This window comes from Xiphophorus hellerii, chromosome 15 (genome assembly GCF_003331165.1).
Source record: "Xiphophorus hellerii strain 12219 chromosome 15, Xiphophorus_hellerii-4.1, whole genome shotgun sequence".
Classification (NCBI taxonomy): Eukaryota; Metazoa; Chordata; class Actinopteri; order Cyprinodontiformes; family Poeciliidae; genus Xiphophorus; species Xiphophorus hellerii.
In genome coordinates this window covers 16,310,627-16,325,026 of record NC_045686.1, presented here as the reverse complement: position 1 = coordinate 16,325,026, position 14,400 = coordinate 16,310,627, and the positions used below count along the sequence as shown (strand labels likewise).

Genomic DNA, 14,400 nt, shown 5'->3' with positions numbered 1-14,400 from the left:
TATTAAGTGTGAATGAATCATTCGATAGTGTATTAATTGGCTACTTATGATGCAATCTTCAGGGAAACTTTTCAACATTTCTTAATGGGCGCCAAGAAAACAAACAGACAGCGAGAATAAGTGAGCATGTTTGACAGACTCCCCTCTCTGTCAACCCCTCTTCCTGCCCTTTGACCTTGGTTTCTGCCACCATTAGTGATAAAGTTGCATAAGACCCTCAAGATCTGTCCTTTAACCTCACAAACTCAAGATGCAATACACGCAGAGGAAATTCTCGTACTACAGCCAGGATGTCCACGTTAGACACACAGCTTCACAAATCAGGGAATGAAAAAATTTCCTTCACTCGCACTTCATTAGAAAATCTCACTCAGCGCTGTCCAGCCTGGCCTCTTTAAAGTCTATTTGTCTTTATTGCTTATAAGTTGTAAAAACACTCAACATAAAAAATTTGACCTTTACCTCCTTTTGTCACAGAGTCTGAAACAGTGCAGGATAAAGCAGCAATCAGTCCTCAATCACTTATCTAACAGAATGAAAAAGAATAATAAACATTTATTACTTTTTATGCTGCATAATAGAAAAATATATAATTTTTATTTCCAAGCACTTGTCCCAACCTTTCTTCCTTGTGCCCTTCCTTCATTCTTTTTTTTTTTCCTTCCTTGTGTTCGACCTACCCTTTTTCTTCCTTGTCTCTTTCCTTTCTTTAATTCTTTTCTAAATTCTTTCTTGCTTACTTTTTTATATCTCAATTCTGTAGTAGTGTTTTTTTATGTCCTTGCATTTGTCCTTGTACCCTACCTTCATTTACTCATCCCATCATTCTTCGTTTGAAACCTCCCAGCCCTCAGTGTGTTCTTTCTCATTCTCTCTCTTGTGGATAAGCGAGGAAGCATAAGCAAGGAAGCATAAGCTCTGATTTAGATGGTCCAAATGGAGAAGCGACAGTGAATACACCATGTGCAATGTGGGAGATTAGGCAGCAGAGATACTGGTAAAAGCCAGTAAAAAAAAACAAACAATCGATTTGATTTTAAAAAACAAGAAAAAAAAAAAAGAAATGGAATCCGACAGATGAAGAGGGATAACCAGATGAGCAGGATTCTGAATTCAAGATTGGAAAATTGCATGAAAACTGCTTTTCACTTTGGTTGTTTTTGTTACATGATTACTTCTTTCATCTTTCAATCTCAGGAAGCTCTAAGATTACGTTTCTTATGGTTGAGTTCTTGGTGAAAAAGCTGCCTATTCTTTAACACTTACGCGTTTAACGGTAACCATACTTAAACAATCATTCTCCAGGCTGGTTTCTTTGCATGTCATTTGGATTTTAAAACAGATACAGCAGTTTCAAGTGTAAGTAACGTTTGGGCGTGAGACAACTTGTTATTGTGAATCAGACTGAAATCCCTGCTAACAATGATCGGCTACAGTAGATTACTGCTCAGCATGCAATTCACAAGGAAGCAAATTAGGTCAATTTCAAGCTCAGCCATCAAGTTTGTTTGATAAACCCAAACCACACAAGCAGTTTATGTAGATTTGTTTCTGGGAGTACAAAAATAAATTATTACTGGATAGTCAGGCTGCTGTTGCCTGCACTTTAGTGATACAATAGTTTTGGCTTCATCTCCGAAGCATGGAGATGGGAGATAGGTTTTGCTGGGCTCTCAAAGGAGATTAGGACGACAATCATTTCCAAAATCCCTCATAATGAAAACTGTCAACAAAAAGGAGATTTTTAGGCTTTTTCCTTTTCTTCCTGCCCTTTCTCTGTGTTATTTTGTCTTTTTTATTTGGCCATGGCAGATGGACAGAAATGAGGAAGAATTTAACGATGTACGGAAATGGGCATGTGGTAAGAGGTCCTCTATGACATAAATAGTTTTACATATCAATGCAAATGAACAATGCTGAACCAAGACTTTGAAATCAGTAAACAAATGACAGACTTACAAATTGTACCATTGTAGGCATCAACAGCTATTTGATTTATTCAAAGTTATCATCCCAATCAAAACAAATCAATCAATAGAGCCTCTGTGAGAATTTCAAACGTTATCGTCCGCAAACAGGACAGTTGAGATCGTTACAATGTAATTGCCAAAAATCTTGAAATTCCTGTTCCAACTGTTTAGGATGCTGTCAACACAACAGTTTGTCAAGGAAGCGACAGAAGAGTTCTTTAGAAAGAAGTGCACTGATTTTTTTTAAGGGTATAAAGTTCACCAGGAGAAAAGTTCCGTTGACTACAACAGGCGATAATGAAATCAAAGGATTTCAGACATTTTCATTAAAAAGCTGTCAGAAAACAAGAAAGTTTGCATATTAAGTTCTATAAAGAATCTGGCAACCCATTTATTCAATCCCACAGATGATTGAGAAAGCAGCTATACCTGCACTCCTGTAAATTTGAAAGTGTTCAAGCTGACGGACAGCGTCAGAAATTACCCATATTCAGACGCTAGACCTTTTGATTGGCTGCATATTTCAAAAACAATAGCTTCACCAACACGTTTGTTGTTTTAGTTTAGCTTTAGTTGTAACGTATAATCTTTATGCACAATAGGCATAATACATACAGTCTATCAAATGCATTTGTCATAAGATTTGTAAGTTATTTTGAAGACAGATTTCATTAAAACAAATCTAAAACAAACATCGGTAACACTTTATTTGACGGGTTGTGAATAAGACTGTCATGACACTGTGATAAACATGACATAACACCTGTCATGAACATGAGTAAGTCTTCCTGAATATTTATGACGGTTGTCATAAAGTGTCATTCGGTAAATCATGACACTTTTAATACAAAGTTGACGTAATTCAAAATGTCTTTGTTATGACAACTTGTCATTAACCAAGAAATCATGATCTGACATAAATTTGTTATAAAAGTATTACTGATTAAACTTTAAAAATGATGTAGCTTTATGTTATAAAAGCTAAAGTTTATCAGTAATACTTTTATAACAAATTTATGTCAGATGATGATTTATTGGTTAATGTCAAGTTGTCATAACAAAGACATTTTGAATAACGTCAACTTTGTATTAAAAGTGTCATGATTTACCGAATGACACTTTAAGATAACAGTCATAAATATTCATGAAGACTTATTCATGCTCATGACAGGTTGTTATGTCATGTTTATCACAGTGTCATGACAGTCTTATTCACAACCCGGCAAATAAAGTGTTACCCAAACATCTGCTGATATCCTAGGAATGCCTGGTAGCTGCAGCTGAGCTATTTTGCTATTTTGGTGCAGAATAGGTTTGTCTGTAAAATGCCACAGCAGCAATGGAAATGAATGCCCTCTCCATATTTAGCTGGTATATATTTATCTGCTTGGGATAAAAATGAGAGGTCATGTGATGCTAGTTTCAGTTTGCTGCTCAAACCACATTCGTTTACTGCCAGAAAACTTAACTGGATGAAGGATGAATGTTATGTTTGATGAATGCTAAACAAGTCCATTCTCCAGGTCTAGGGAGAGTTTTCTAATTAACATTCAAGTCAGTTTCTGAATCGATAGAGAAAGAATATAGTTGGAATGAGATGAGAAAAGAAATGGCAATACAAAAATATAAAGATTGTAATGCATACAAGTTGGATTTTGATTAGACCCGTGGTTTCAACAATAAACTCCTACAAACACTGCCAGTAGCTGGAGTTGGGCCAAACTGACACAAGCCTGCTTCACGCTGAAGCTAGGCTAACACCTCCTCTGTTTCATTACTAAGCAAAGGATTTGAAAGAGTGGCGCTGCTGAGGTTTGTAACAAGGCAAAAAGGAAGTTCTGAGCCAATTAAATCAACTGTTCACAAAGGCACAAACAGAATTTGGCAATGACAGGCATTTTGCCCCGATATTGATACAGTATGCATGGCGAGGCAACTTCTTGGAAAGGGATTTTTGGCTCCCCTTACTCTTGCTGTAAGTCTAATTGGACCTTGAGGGGCATACCTCCTAATGCCATCTCGCTCCCAGGGCTTACTAAAACCCCTTTTGACAGTAATTCAATTCATGGCAGGCACTGCTAAAGCTTGAATCCAACTGAGTGGTTCTCAAGGCTGTATGACCTGATAGGTGAAAAGAAGAACTGATTCAGAAACTGACAAGTTTCTAAGCTCACTGTATTTTTAGTTGTGATCCTTTTGGCTGTATTTAGAAAAACTATATCAGCAACAAACCATGATTTTCCATCCAGTCTTTTAAAGTTCAGCCTTCAACAGGTGATGACTGGAGTACGGAGTTCACGGCCTTACCTGAATAATGTCCAATAATTGGTCACTAGTAAAGCTCCGCAATATAAAATCTGACGCTAAACGCGTCAATCATTTGCTCCAACTAGAAGTGCTCTCTTGCTGATATGGACTTGTAGATTAATTTCCAGAATGAAGTGACATCAAGAACCAAATCTTAACAGCCAACTCTAGCGAGAGTTATTATATCATAGAAATTTAGTCTACTGCACCACAGAAACAAGGAACCTTGAGAAAACTTTACAGCCAGGGTGCAAGACAAGAATTTGAAGATTTATATTTCGCTGATCTCTACACATTAAGACTGATTCAACACCTGACTTTTTATTCAGCTCCTTAGCATTGCCTGCTTAATCCAGAGATGTTAACAAGATTTTTTTTCCAATCTCAAGTCTTTTAGAGGCAGTTTAAGTAAACACAGAGGTACTGGATCGATAAGTCCAACCCCTGTCTCTATTCTTTGAGGGACGATCCAAATCAAGTGTCGGCTCTTTGAAGAACAAGCCAAGTCAAACCCCAGTTTTTTGAGGGCCGAGTCAAAGTCCAGAGTCATGTCTTTGAGTGGAAATTCAAGTTAAATCCCAGGAATTACTTTATAAATCTGGTTTGTTTGCGAACAATAGGTTTTAAAGGCTCATATAAATATGTTTCCTCCTGACTGTAGCAGCACTCAAGTCCCAGACCTCAAGTCAGAGTTGAGTCTTTATGTCAAGTCTCAAGTTTTGTGACTTAACTAAGACTCAAATCCAAGTCTTAGAGTTGAATCGTTTTGTTTTAATCAGTGCCTAAGAAAGATCTTTTTCAAATAAGTCCATTGAAGATTCAGCTTGTGAGGTTTTGTGGCTCCCAATGGAGAACAGAGGCGGCTGACATCGAGCAACTCCTACTGCTTTATCTCTGCGGAGAGTGAGACATGTGGCCACCTGACTCATTGACATACTTATCATAAATGGACATGACCCACTGATCATCTGCCAGCTCATCTGAGCTGGCAGTTTCTGTCCACGAGGACAAAAGTACAAAATCATCAAGCTGACTCTCACAGAACATTAACAAAATGAGCTTACTTCACTGACAAATGAGGTACGGCTTTCTAATCTTTAAATTTAGACTCGAGCTTTTATTGCTGCTTTCGACTGAGGTTGAATCAAAAGTCATCCACATCTCACAGGGACTCGTGGGAGTAGATAAAAATCTCTGTTCCTCTTGGACACACTCGGCTTCATATTTCTCTCTGGATTTCTCAAGCCTTCATCTTCTCTGCCTCACTTCCTGCAATCCTTCTCTTGCATGCGTTCCTCCTGCATGACTGACTTTTAGACAGCAAACTCAAATGGGGCCAGAGAAGTTCAGGATTTTCCAAGTACTCTCACTGATTAACACCATCACGCCATCAATAATTACACCAGGCTATAAAGGCATGCCTGAAAAATGACTCTGTTGGATAGCTTAGATAATAGTTATGACCTTACATAACATACAGTGTAAGATATTACATGATAGGAGGTTTTAGTCGGGCTTTATGTAATAAAATGCAGCCTTTTCTACTTTATAAATAGGAAAGAGTTGAAAGTCTAGGAGCTATACTTGGGAAAGTGCGAGATAATTAACACTTCAAGCATCCTGTTGCTGCAATTTCTTTGAAAAAAAAAGTTCTCTCAATTCAGTCAGACATAATGTGTGCATATTTTAAGGTTTAATGTTGCCTGCAAAATAATTATCTTCCATGTTTACAGTAGAAAAGGATGAATCTGCTCTGATGTGATAAAAATCCATCAAAGCAACAAAGCGTGTCAAAATCATCACCTTTTTAAATATTTCTATGTATTGAATTGCTTTTACATATGTTTATTTTAATAGAATAGAATAGAATAATATATATATATATATATATATATATATATATATATATATATATATATATATATATATATATATATATATATAAGCTTTTTTTAATTTGCTAAAACTGTAAGTATATACATATCTGAGCGTACAGACAATAAACAGGAATAAATTGTCTTTACAGTATTAACAGTAGTGACTAATAGCTAAGTGCAGGTAAATAAGTGGTATGTCACTCCATGTGTTGTTGTGTATATGAGAATACAATCAGCGTTGTTAAGTAGGCCATCAATAATATAAGTAAAAAATCTGTAGAATTTGGGAACAGTCTGCAGATAAAGCCAATGACACAAAAGTTGCCGTTTGGGTTTGAGTTTCCTCTGAATGTTCAAGATTCCATTCATGGTCTAAAAACATGTTTATCAGGTTAACCGGACTACTTGCCCGAAAGCTGTCAGTGTGCTCCTGCATGTTAACATGTATCAAGTGCTATTCATTCAAATACTGTTGTCATGTTGTTTTCTTTTCTTTTTAAATACCCACCGACTGTGAAGCTTGACAGCACCTTTAGATTTGTGGAAAATTGAGGAAAACTCCTCACAGTGGAACAGCACGTCGGGACAAGCTGCTCTTACTGAGATTTCATGTTCTTTTGCGTTTTGATCAAGTCCTCATAAGGAACAGTGCAGGCTTGATTCAAGAGATTAGTGTCATGGCTCTGTGTGTGAGTGTATGGCAGTCCAGCTGCTGTGTACACTGAACACCACAGGATGTTCTTTTCAGGAGGCTTTACAGAGCTTTTATTTCTCTTCATGCTCAAGCAGCAACAGGGCAGACGGCACGGCCTCATCTTCTGGTTTGTAATAAACTGTCCTCTCTGTTGTTTTCTCTTCGTGCGTCTTCCACATCAGCTCTAACGCTACAACCAGACGTTATTCTCTATGTGTCATGATCCATTCCCTTCTCTGCTTACAGCAAACCTTTTCTCCCTGCAGTCATCAAAAGTGTCAGTGGGGTGAAGGCCAAAGAGCAGAGGGTCAAGCTTTTTTTTTTTCTTGCATTTTTAATGTTGCTAACACTTTTTAATTAGAAGAAAAAGATGCTGTGTTGGCTTTCTAATGTGCAGAGAAAGGTGATGCTGAGAGGAATTTTTTTTCTAAAAACATTAAAAAGCTTATTAAAACTCACCAAATTTTTGATTTTGGTGAGTTTCTTTTTGTAATTAGTTCTTTCCTCTCTATGGATTCGAGGCAAATTAAATTCCAGTTCATATGCAGGTCCCAGGTCCTCTGGCAGCCGTCCACAACAACAACACATCTGCTGCCAAGTGCTGATTAAAAAATTACTAATTCTTGTCTCACAAGCAGAAAAGCTACACTGAGGAAAGCAAGATAATAAAAATAGAAAGAAAAATGTGCTGTCATCACCAATTGCCTATCAGAGACATTCTTAAATCTATACCTTTTTGACAGCGACAATTCACTTTGATGGGCTGATAAATTACACGATGAAACCTTGCTCATTTGCATCTGAGCCAGGATGCGGGGGGCCTCCATCAGGGCAAAGCAGAGACTTACATGTAAGTAAAATTACTTTCAGGCTCCTCAGGTGTTTACTAAACCATTTACAGGGGGGTTGACTTGCAAAATCTTTGGACATAACATTCAAAGACGCAATATTGTGTTTACAAAACACTGTGCTGATGTACAACAACGTATGACGTATATTATTTGGAAATAAAGTGCAATATCAGATGAGGACATCAACTCTGACTGCTACTGTGTTAGATAAATGTGGGGTTGTTAATCATTCATCAGGCCTGTTTTCAGAGATTCACACAATGCTTCTATTGCACTCTAGAGCAAAGAATCAACGCTGTGTTCTCTGTACAAGCTGTTCTAACCTCAATGCAACAAATCATATTTCTGCAGACTCATAAGTTATTTTCTCAGATAAGAAATGCTGTGGACAGATTCATCAATTTCGAAGGGACAGATTAAGATTTTTGAAGTGAGTATCTGTTGAAAGGCTATGAGCAGTTAATATAATTCCTCCAACTCACTTGACATCTTTACTATCTAACACAAATCCAAATGAGTTTCGTGGTGAATTTTGAATGAATGATAATTTTAAACAATCTCAGAGTAACTTTGATTTTCATATATATATATACAGTATATACATATATATACAGTACAGACCAAAAGTTTGGACACACCTGTGTGTCCAAACTTTTGGTCTATATAGCAACAATATATACCAGACATAGCTATTTTATTTTTCAGTACTTGTGAACTACTGCACTCTAGATAGTAAGCCATATCAGAAATCACACCAAAGAGGGCCATCTTATAACCATAAAGAGATCAAAAATTTTATTGCTCTTTATCCAAATGCAGTTTGAAGAATGTTAGCATTGTCCTTATGTTTGCTTTGGGTGGTCATTTACGCGGAAGCTTTTTGTGTAAAACATGTACTAAGAACAGTACATGCACTGGAGACACCTGAGTAATTAACTAACAGAAAAATAAGAGTGTAGAAATCACCAAAATTTGTTCCTCTTAGCCTACCACCTTTAATTAGCATTGCAGTCACTCTGGAAATATTTTTTCCTCAGTGTGGTGTTTCACACAGGAAGATCATTGGAGGGACACTGCCTCCAACCTCTTTTGTTAGTAAATAATACCTGTAAATAACCACAAAATGTGGCGACAGTTGGAAGATTTATAAAGTTGCTACTTCATACCTCTGTGAGGTTTTTGATATGCAAATTGTTTTGATATGGGAAAATTCCTCTCTGGGTTTTGGCCTCTCTCAATATAGCCATTAGTTTCACCTGCAGAGGACAAATACTCGGGATTTAGAAAAAACAAATATGAATCTACAGCAGGCTAGACAAGCATACCTGCTAGTAGTATTCAGAGCCCCAGTAAAAATGCTTGACTGTCCTTTTGGTAAAACACATGGTATTGTGTGATGTAGAAGAAGCTACCCACTTGCCACAAAAAGAAAATGGAAAATGGAGTAAATAGGAATGAAAATTGATTTCCTTGAAGACCTTAATACTGTCTCATGCAACACAGCTTGTATTTACTCCAAAAGAGTTTTGCTTGTAGCCTCAATGGGATGGTGATGACTCATTCCCTCTTAAAGCCCAGGAAACTGGAAAAACACACACAGACACAAAGGCGGCGTGGACTGACGTGTTCAGCGAGAGACAAGCAGCAGGTTAGCTGCAGCCACATTATGGTGACATTACGGTAAAGTGTGTTGAAGAAAGGCATTTGTTGACAGTTTCAGCGTTTTTGGCTGGACGCAGTCGTCCCGCTGTCCATTTTAGATACACTCGCCAACTGTGGGCAGCAGTAAACCTCAGTATTTTGTTTGCTTTTGTGTTTTTTTTGCATTACATAACAGCAATCATGGTGGCGCCTAAAGACAGGACAAAGAGAAACAAAGCAATTTCTAGAATCTTTTTATTACCAATGCCTTCCCTGGCTTCTTTCTGTGAACTGAAACGACTGAAATTATGGCGTTAAAAACTTTTCCACCTGCAGAACAGAGGCGGAAAATTATTGTGTGTTCAAACAGCAGGTGAGTGGGTAGCCGCTCCCGTTGCATCATAGACAATGAATTAGGGCATGATGTCCTGATAATCCTTGATAGACTGTACCTTCTACATTTGGTTAGACATTATTTAAAGGTAAGTACAGCACGTTCTGCAGTCACTAAAGATATCAGAAGTCATCATCAAAGATTAATTTACCTATGAGGAGTGGGATGTTTGAAAAACAGCAATAACATATTCAGCTGGAGTCTTGGCTGAGATCTTTAGGAGTTAGCATGTTGTTCCTGTGCCTCACAACATGCATTCTGGAGTAAATGGAGATAATACACTTTTTTAGCACATAAAACAGTCTACTATGCACCTCCTCACCTCCTCGATGGAGACTGCATGCATTAGAGACTATTTGAATCTGCACCACATAAATAATTTGATATAGTTATATAAAGATGAATAGAAAAATTACACATTTAAATCCAGAATGCACCTGGTTTTGATTTTTTTTTTAAATTTTGTAACGTAAGCAACTGTTTGTTCATAGTTCAAATATTTATTCAAACACTTTCCTACGCTCTGTCACTTTAACGAGGCAATCTTACAGAACTTTAAGATTTGCTGGAGACAATACAGGATTAGTACTTCAAAGAATATGAAGTCATAATTTTAAATACTATTATCCGTCATTCAGTTTAATTGTATTTTATATCCTTTTTCAATTATTCCAATGGCTACTTGGGCCAGTTGACATGAAAGATCGTGACCACGGATTCAACCCAATTTGCTTTGACCAGACCTCTGTAAAACTTTCACTGTGATATGTTTTGAGCCAATCAGAGTTGTACTTGCTGGTGTGCTTTGGAGTACTGTCCTCCTGTATAATTTGCAAAATAATCCCTGAGCATCACACTACCACCACCACGTTTGACTGCAGGTATAAAGCTTTTTACTAGCACTGAAGATAAATGAGAGTTGAAGGACTCTTTAGAACTCATAATTCAAACTTCTTGTTGCTTCAAATGACTATATGCTGTATTAAGAATCAGAAAAGGCTAAATTAATAAATAAAACTAAGCTATAGCTGACGAAAGATTTTGTGCAAAACTCTTCAGAAAACATGAACTCGCTGAATGAGAACACTAAGGTTTGCAAAAAAACACTAAGGTTTGCAAAAAAATTGGAGGAAGCCTACATACATTTTTCAGGTACGCTGTGGTAAACAACCCAGAAGCAGTTTAAATATTACATCCTGTACTGCCTTCAGGGCTGTGGTTTGAAATGACCCTGCAAAGTAAAAGCTAGTGATAGCATGTCAGAGTGACATCACGAAATGGTTGTGACACAAACAGAGACATGGCGACACAAACATTGTCCACTGTTTGTATATCTTTTACCTTGCAGCTTTTGCCTTTCTCATGTCCACTGGGTTGTCCAGTTTTTGTGCAGGGAGAGCAGAGCTCCTGGTGGTAATAATGGCATCCCTGCAGGCCTGCGTAGTGGCAGCAGCCGTACGGCGAGGGGAAGTGTGTGTACCACAGGTCCTCAGCCAGGGGACACCTTGGACATGGATAGAGAAGATTTTTCCCCTGGGTTTTCTCCACATTCACTTTGGGGTTCCTCATCCACCTCCGTACCTACACAGGAAACGGTAACATTAATTCAGCTTTGTTTGATTTTGCTTTTACTTGTCTTCTCCTGTCACACACAAACCCAAACACACACACACACACACACCGCCTAGCCAGCTGCAGTGTGTGATGAAGGTCAAAGGAGTCGCTATTTCAAATTACACGTTTGCTCAGGAGGGTCACACAAACATACTTGAAAGAGGTGCGACTATGCCCTGCCAGATGGAAAAACACACATGAATTACTAAACCATTATACTCAGATAATCATTAGATAATACTTCTGTTGGATCCACATTATAAACAGATCTGCAGGTATGCGCTGCCAGCGTACTGTATATACCCAGCACAGTTGCAGGTCAATGCATGAGAAACAATGCAAATAATACACAGTGAGTCAGCTTTTTCCCCAGAACTGCTGCCACTTCTTGCAAAAAAAGAAAAAAAGTGCATAGTTGACTGTGGGCAAGTGTGTGCAGTTTTAAAGGAAAGATACAGTGGAAGTGAAAAGGAGCCAGAAAAAAACAGAAGCACATGACTGACAGAGGAGAGAAAGACCTTTTAAAAAGAGGCTTTGAGAAAACTCATCATGCTGCTCATGTTGAGCACTGAGTAAACACACACCGTGGGGCTGTGGCCTGTGTGACTGAGCAAGTTCAGACAGCTGAGCCTCACACATACACACACACGCACAAAACACACTAAGATTAAGTGCCCAAAAGTCAAGGGTAGCCAGACAGCATGTCAAGACCTGTTGGGTCTAGAGAAAGAATAAACCTGAAAAAACAAGCCAGCAGGTGAAAGCAAAAACAACTAGAGCAGGAGTGGCGAGGAGTCCAAAACCTAAAAACAAATCGATGTAAGGATCTCCAGAAAGATATAAGCATGAGTCCTGAACCTTCATTTCAAATATTATACACAAAAAGGTGATCTGCTTTACCTTGCACAAAGTTGTGCATAATTGTACAATAAGGAGAAGGAAAATTCACCATGGTTTTTAAAACATTTTACATGTGTAAATCTTAAAAGTGTGGCATGTATTTGGACCATGGTACCATTAGCAGCTTCAGGTGTTTTAGGGACTGTATTTGCCAGTTTTATCATCTAGAGGCAAAATTGTTCAAGTTCAGCCAGTTTTCACACACAAAATCCCACTCAAATGAACATATTTGTTCTTGTATCATTACAAATTGTGAAAAAAGTTGACTTTTTGATTACTTTTGAAAAACACAACATAGAGATCATTTAAACCTAACAAATTAACCACAGTCACACCACAAAAAAGTCAAAATCGCCAATGTCATCTCAACAGGAGTATTTCTCATTTCGCTCACCTTCATCACAGCTTCAAACATTACATGTATCATCTTCCTCATGTGCCTCCTCCTGTCTGTTGAAGTGCCCAGGTCCAAAATGGCCAATGAAAACATTCTCATTTAATCAGACATATTGATTTTAGATTTATTTTTATAATTTCTCTTTTGTTGGAATAGAGATCTAGAGGATCCAGTCTGGATTCCTGCTCACATCCTTGTCCCTAATTAGGGCTGTGAGCTCATGCTTGGCTGAAAGCTTCCAGGCTTTTTTTTTTTTAACCCCTGTACTCAGGATGAAGTCCAACTTATCATTAAATAGATTGATAGGCAAAAAGACAGGGATGGACAGCCAGACAGACAGACCCGCAGACAGACACACATATAAACTTGATACACTTTGAGATTTTGTTCAAGGCGAACACATGCTTCCTTGTTTGCTCAGGGGAGAACAGACATTATGGAGTGAATGCATCAACTCCCCGCATTTTCCACAAGCTTAGAGTAATACTAGTCGCTTCCTTCCTATTACCACTTGAGGTCAAGAAGCTCTGTTTGATCTCAGCAGTAAATTATTCAGATTAGGGAAAGCAAGAGCCGCGCTGCTTGTCAAGCCCGGTATAATTACAGCATGCAGCACTCTTCAGCTCATCAGCTAAACAAGCCTCCGGCCGACCAATGTGTTGCCTCACTTTTTCGACAGTCAACACTGTTTTTTAGTTCATAATCATATATAAATCTCTTCAGTATGAAACCCTCAAGTATAAAGACACTACTTCTGCTGTTTGTTTTATGAATTTGTATAAGATTTTACATGGTATGACTAACAAATTCCTTTTTCCGAACAACAAAATGAACCTTTTTGAGAAACTGTGACACACGAGGTGTTTGCAACAGAGCTAAAACAAGCTATTAAATTTTATCACCTGGTTCAAGAAACAACACAGAGGACAGAAGAACTGCAAGATTCACACGTAAATGTAGAAAGACTCAAAGGAAAAAAAGCTATCATTGCATTTGGTAATGGCAGCTGAAATACATAATGAGGAGGTTTTCTTATGTGTTTGTTTCCTTGGTTTTGCAAAGAAGTTTCACATTGTTAATCTTTTCCCTCCTGAAAGCCTGAGCTAAAGAATGTATTTTTTGTTGTCGCTGCGGCCGGAGAGTCCAGAGGACAGCCGGTTGGGTTCACTTTTTAATGAGGAGACTTTTACCACTGGCGACATTTTAAAACTAAAACATGTGACAACAAAGAGAGAATGCATCCTCAATTATGAGATGTTTCTGTCATATAAAGATGAAGATTTATGTTTTCTCCGTTTTGATGTTCTCTCTGAATATCCATTTAAGTTGTGACATGGCCACCACAGTTGCTTCTCATGTTTTTATCATCTAAGCTTATTTAGTCTCTTACATAAGCAGGGATCAAAAGTGTGGCAGTGGTCTGGTATAAAAAGTATCCACGCCACTTGAAATGTTCCACATTTTGTCACATTGTGACCACTCAACTCAGTGTATTTTATTAAGCTTTTATATAAAGGATGCACACAAAAGAAATACATTTTTGTGTACTAGGAAAGAAAATGGTTTTCAAATTTCAAAAAAAAAGAGTTATTATTTGTACCAGAATACTTCCGACATTTATGAGTGTAACTTTTTTAGGGTATGTCTTCACCATCTTTGCACATGTAGAGACTGAAATTGTTTGTTGTAAATATAGCTCAAACTCAGTCTGAGGGCATAATGAGACTCTGTGATCAGGTTCTCAGTTATTTATTT

General features: G+C 37.8%; 1 protein-coding gene across 1 annotated transcript in view; it reads right to left on the bottom strand.

Moving 5' to 3' along the window:
* Positions 1 to 14,400, bottom strand: part of sgk1 (serum/glucocorticoid regulated kinase 1) — a 33,820-nt gene that overhangs the window by 17,308 nt on the left and 2,112 nt on the right. Inside the window, exon 3 of the mRNA XM_032584715.1 lies at positions 11,076 to 11,315. Within this exon, the coding sequence (XP_032440606.1) occupies positions 11,076 to 11,315 (240 nt within the window). The remainder of the gene's footprint in view (positions 1 to 11,075; positions 11,316 to 14,400) is intronic.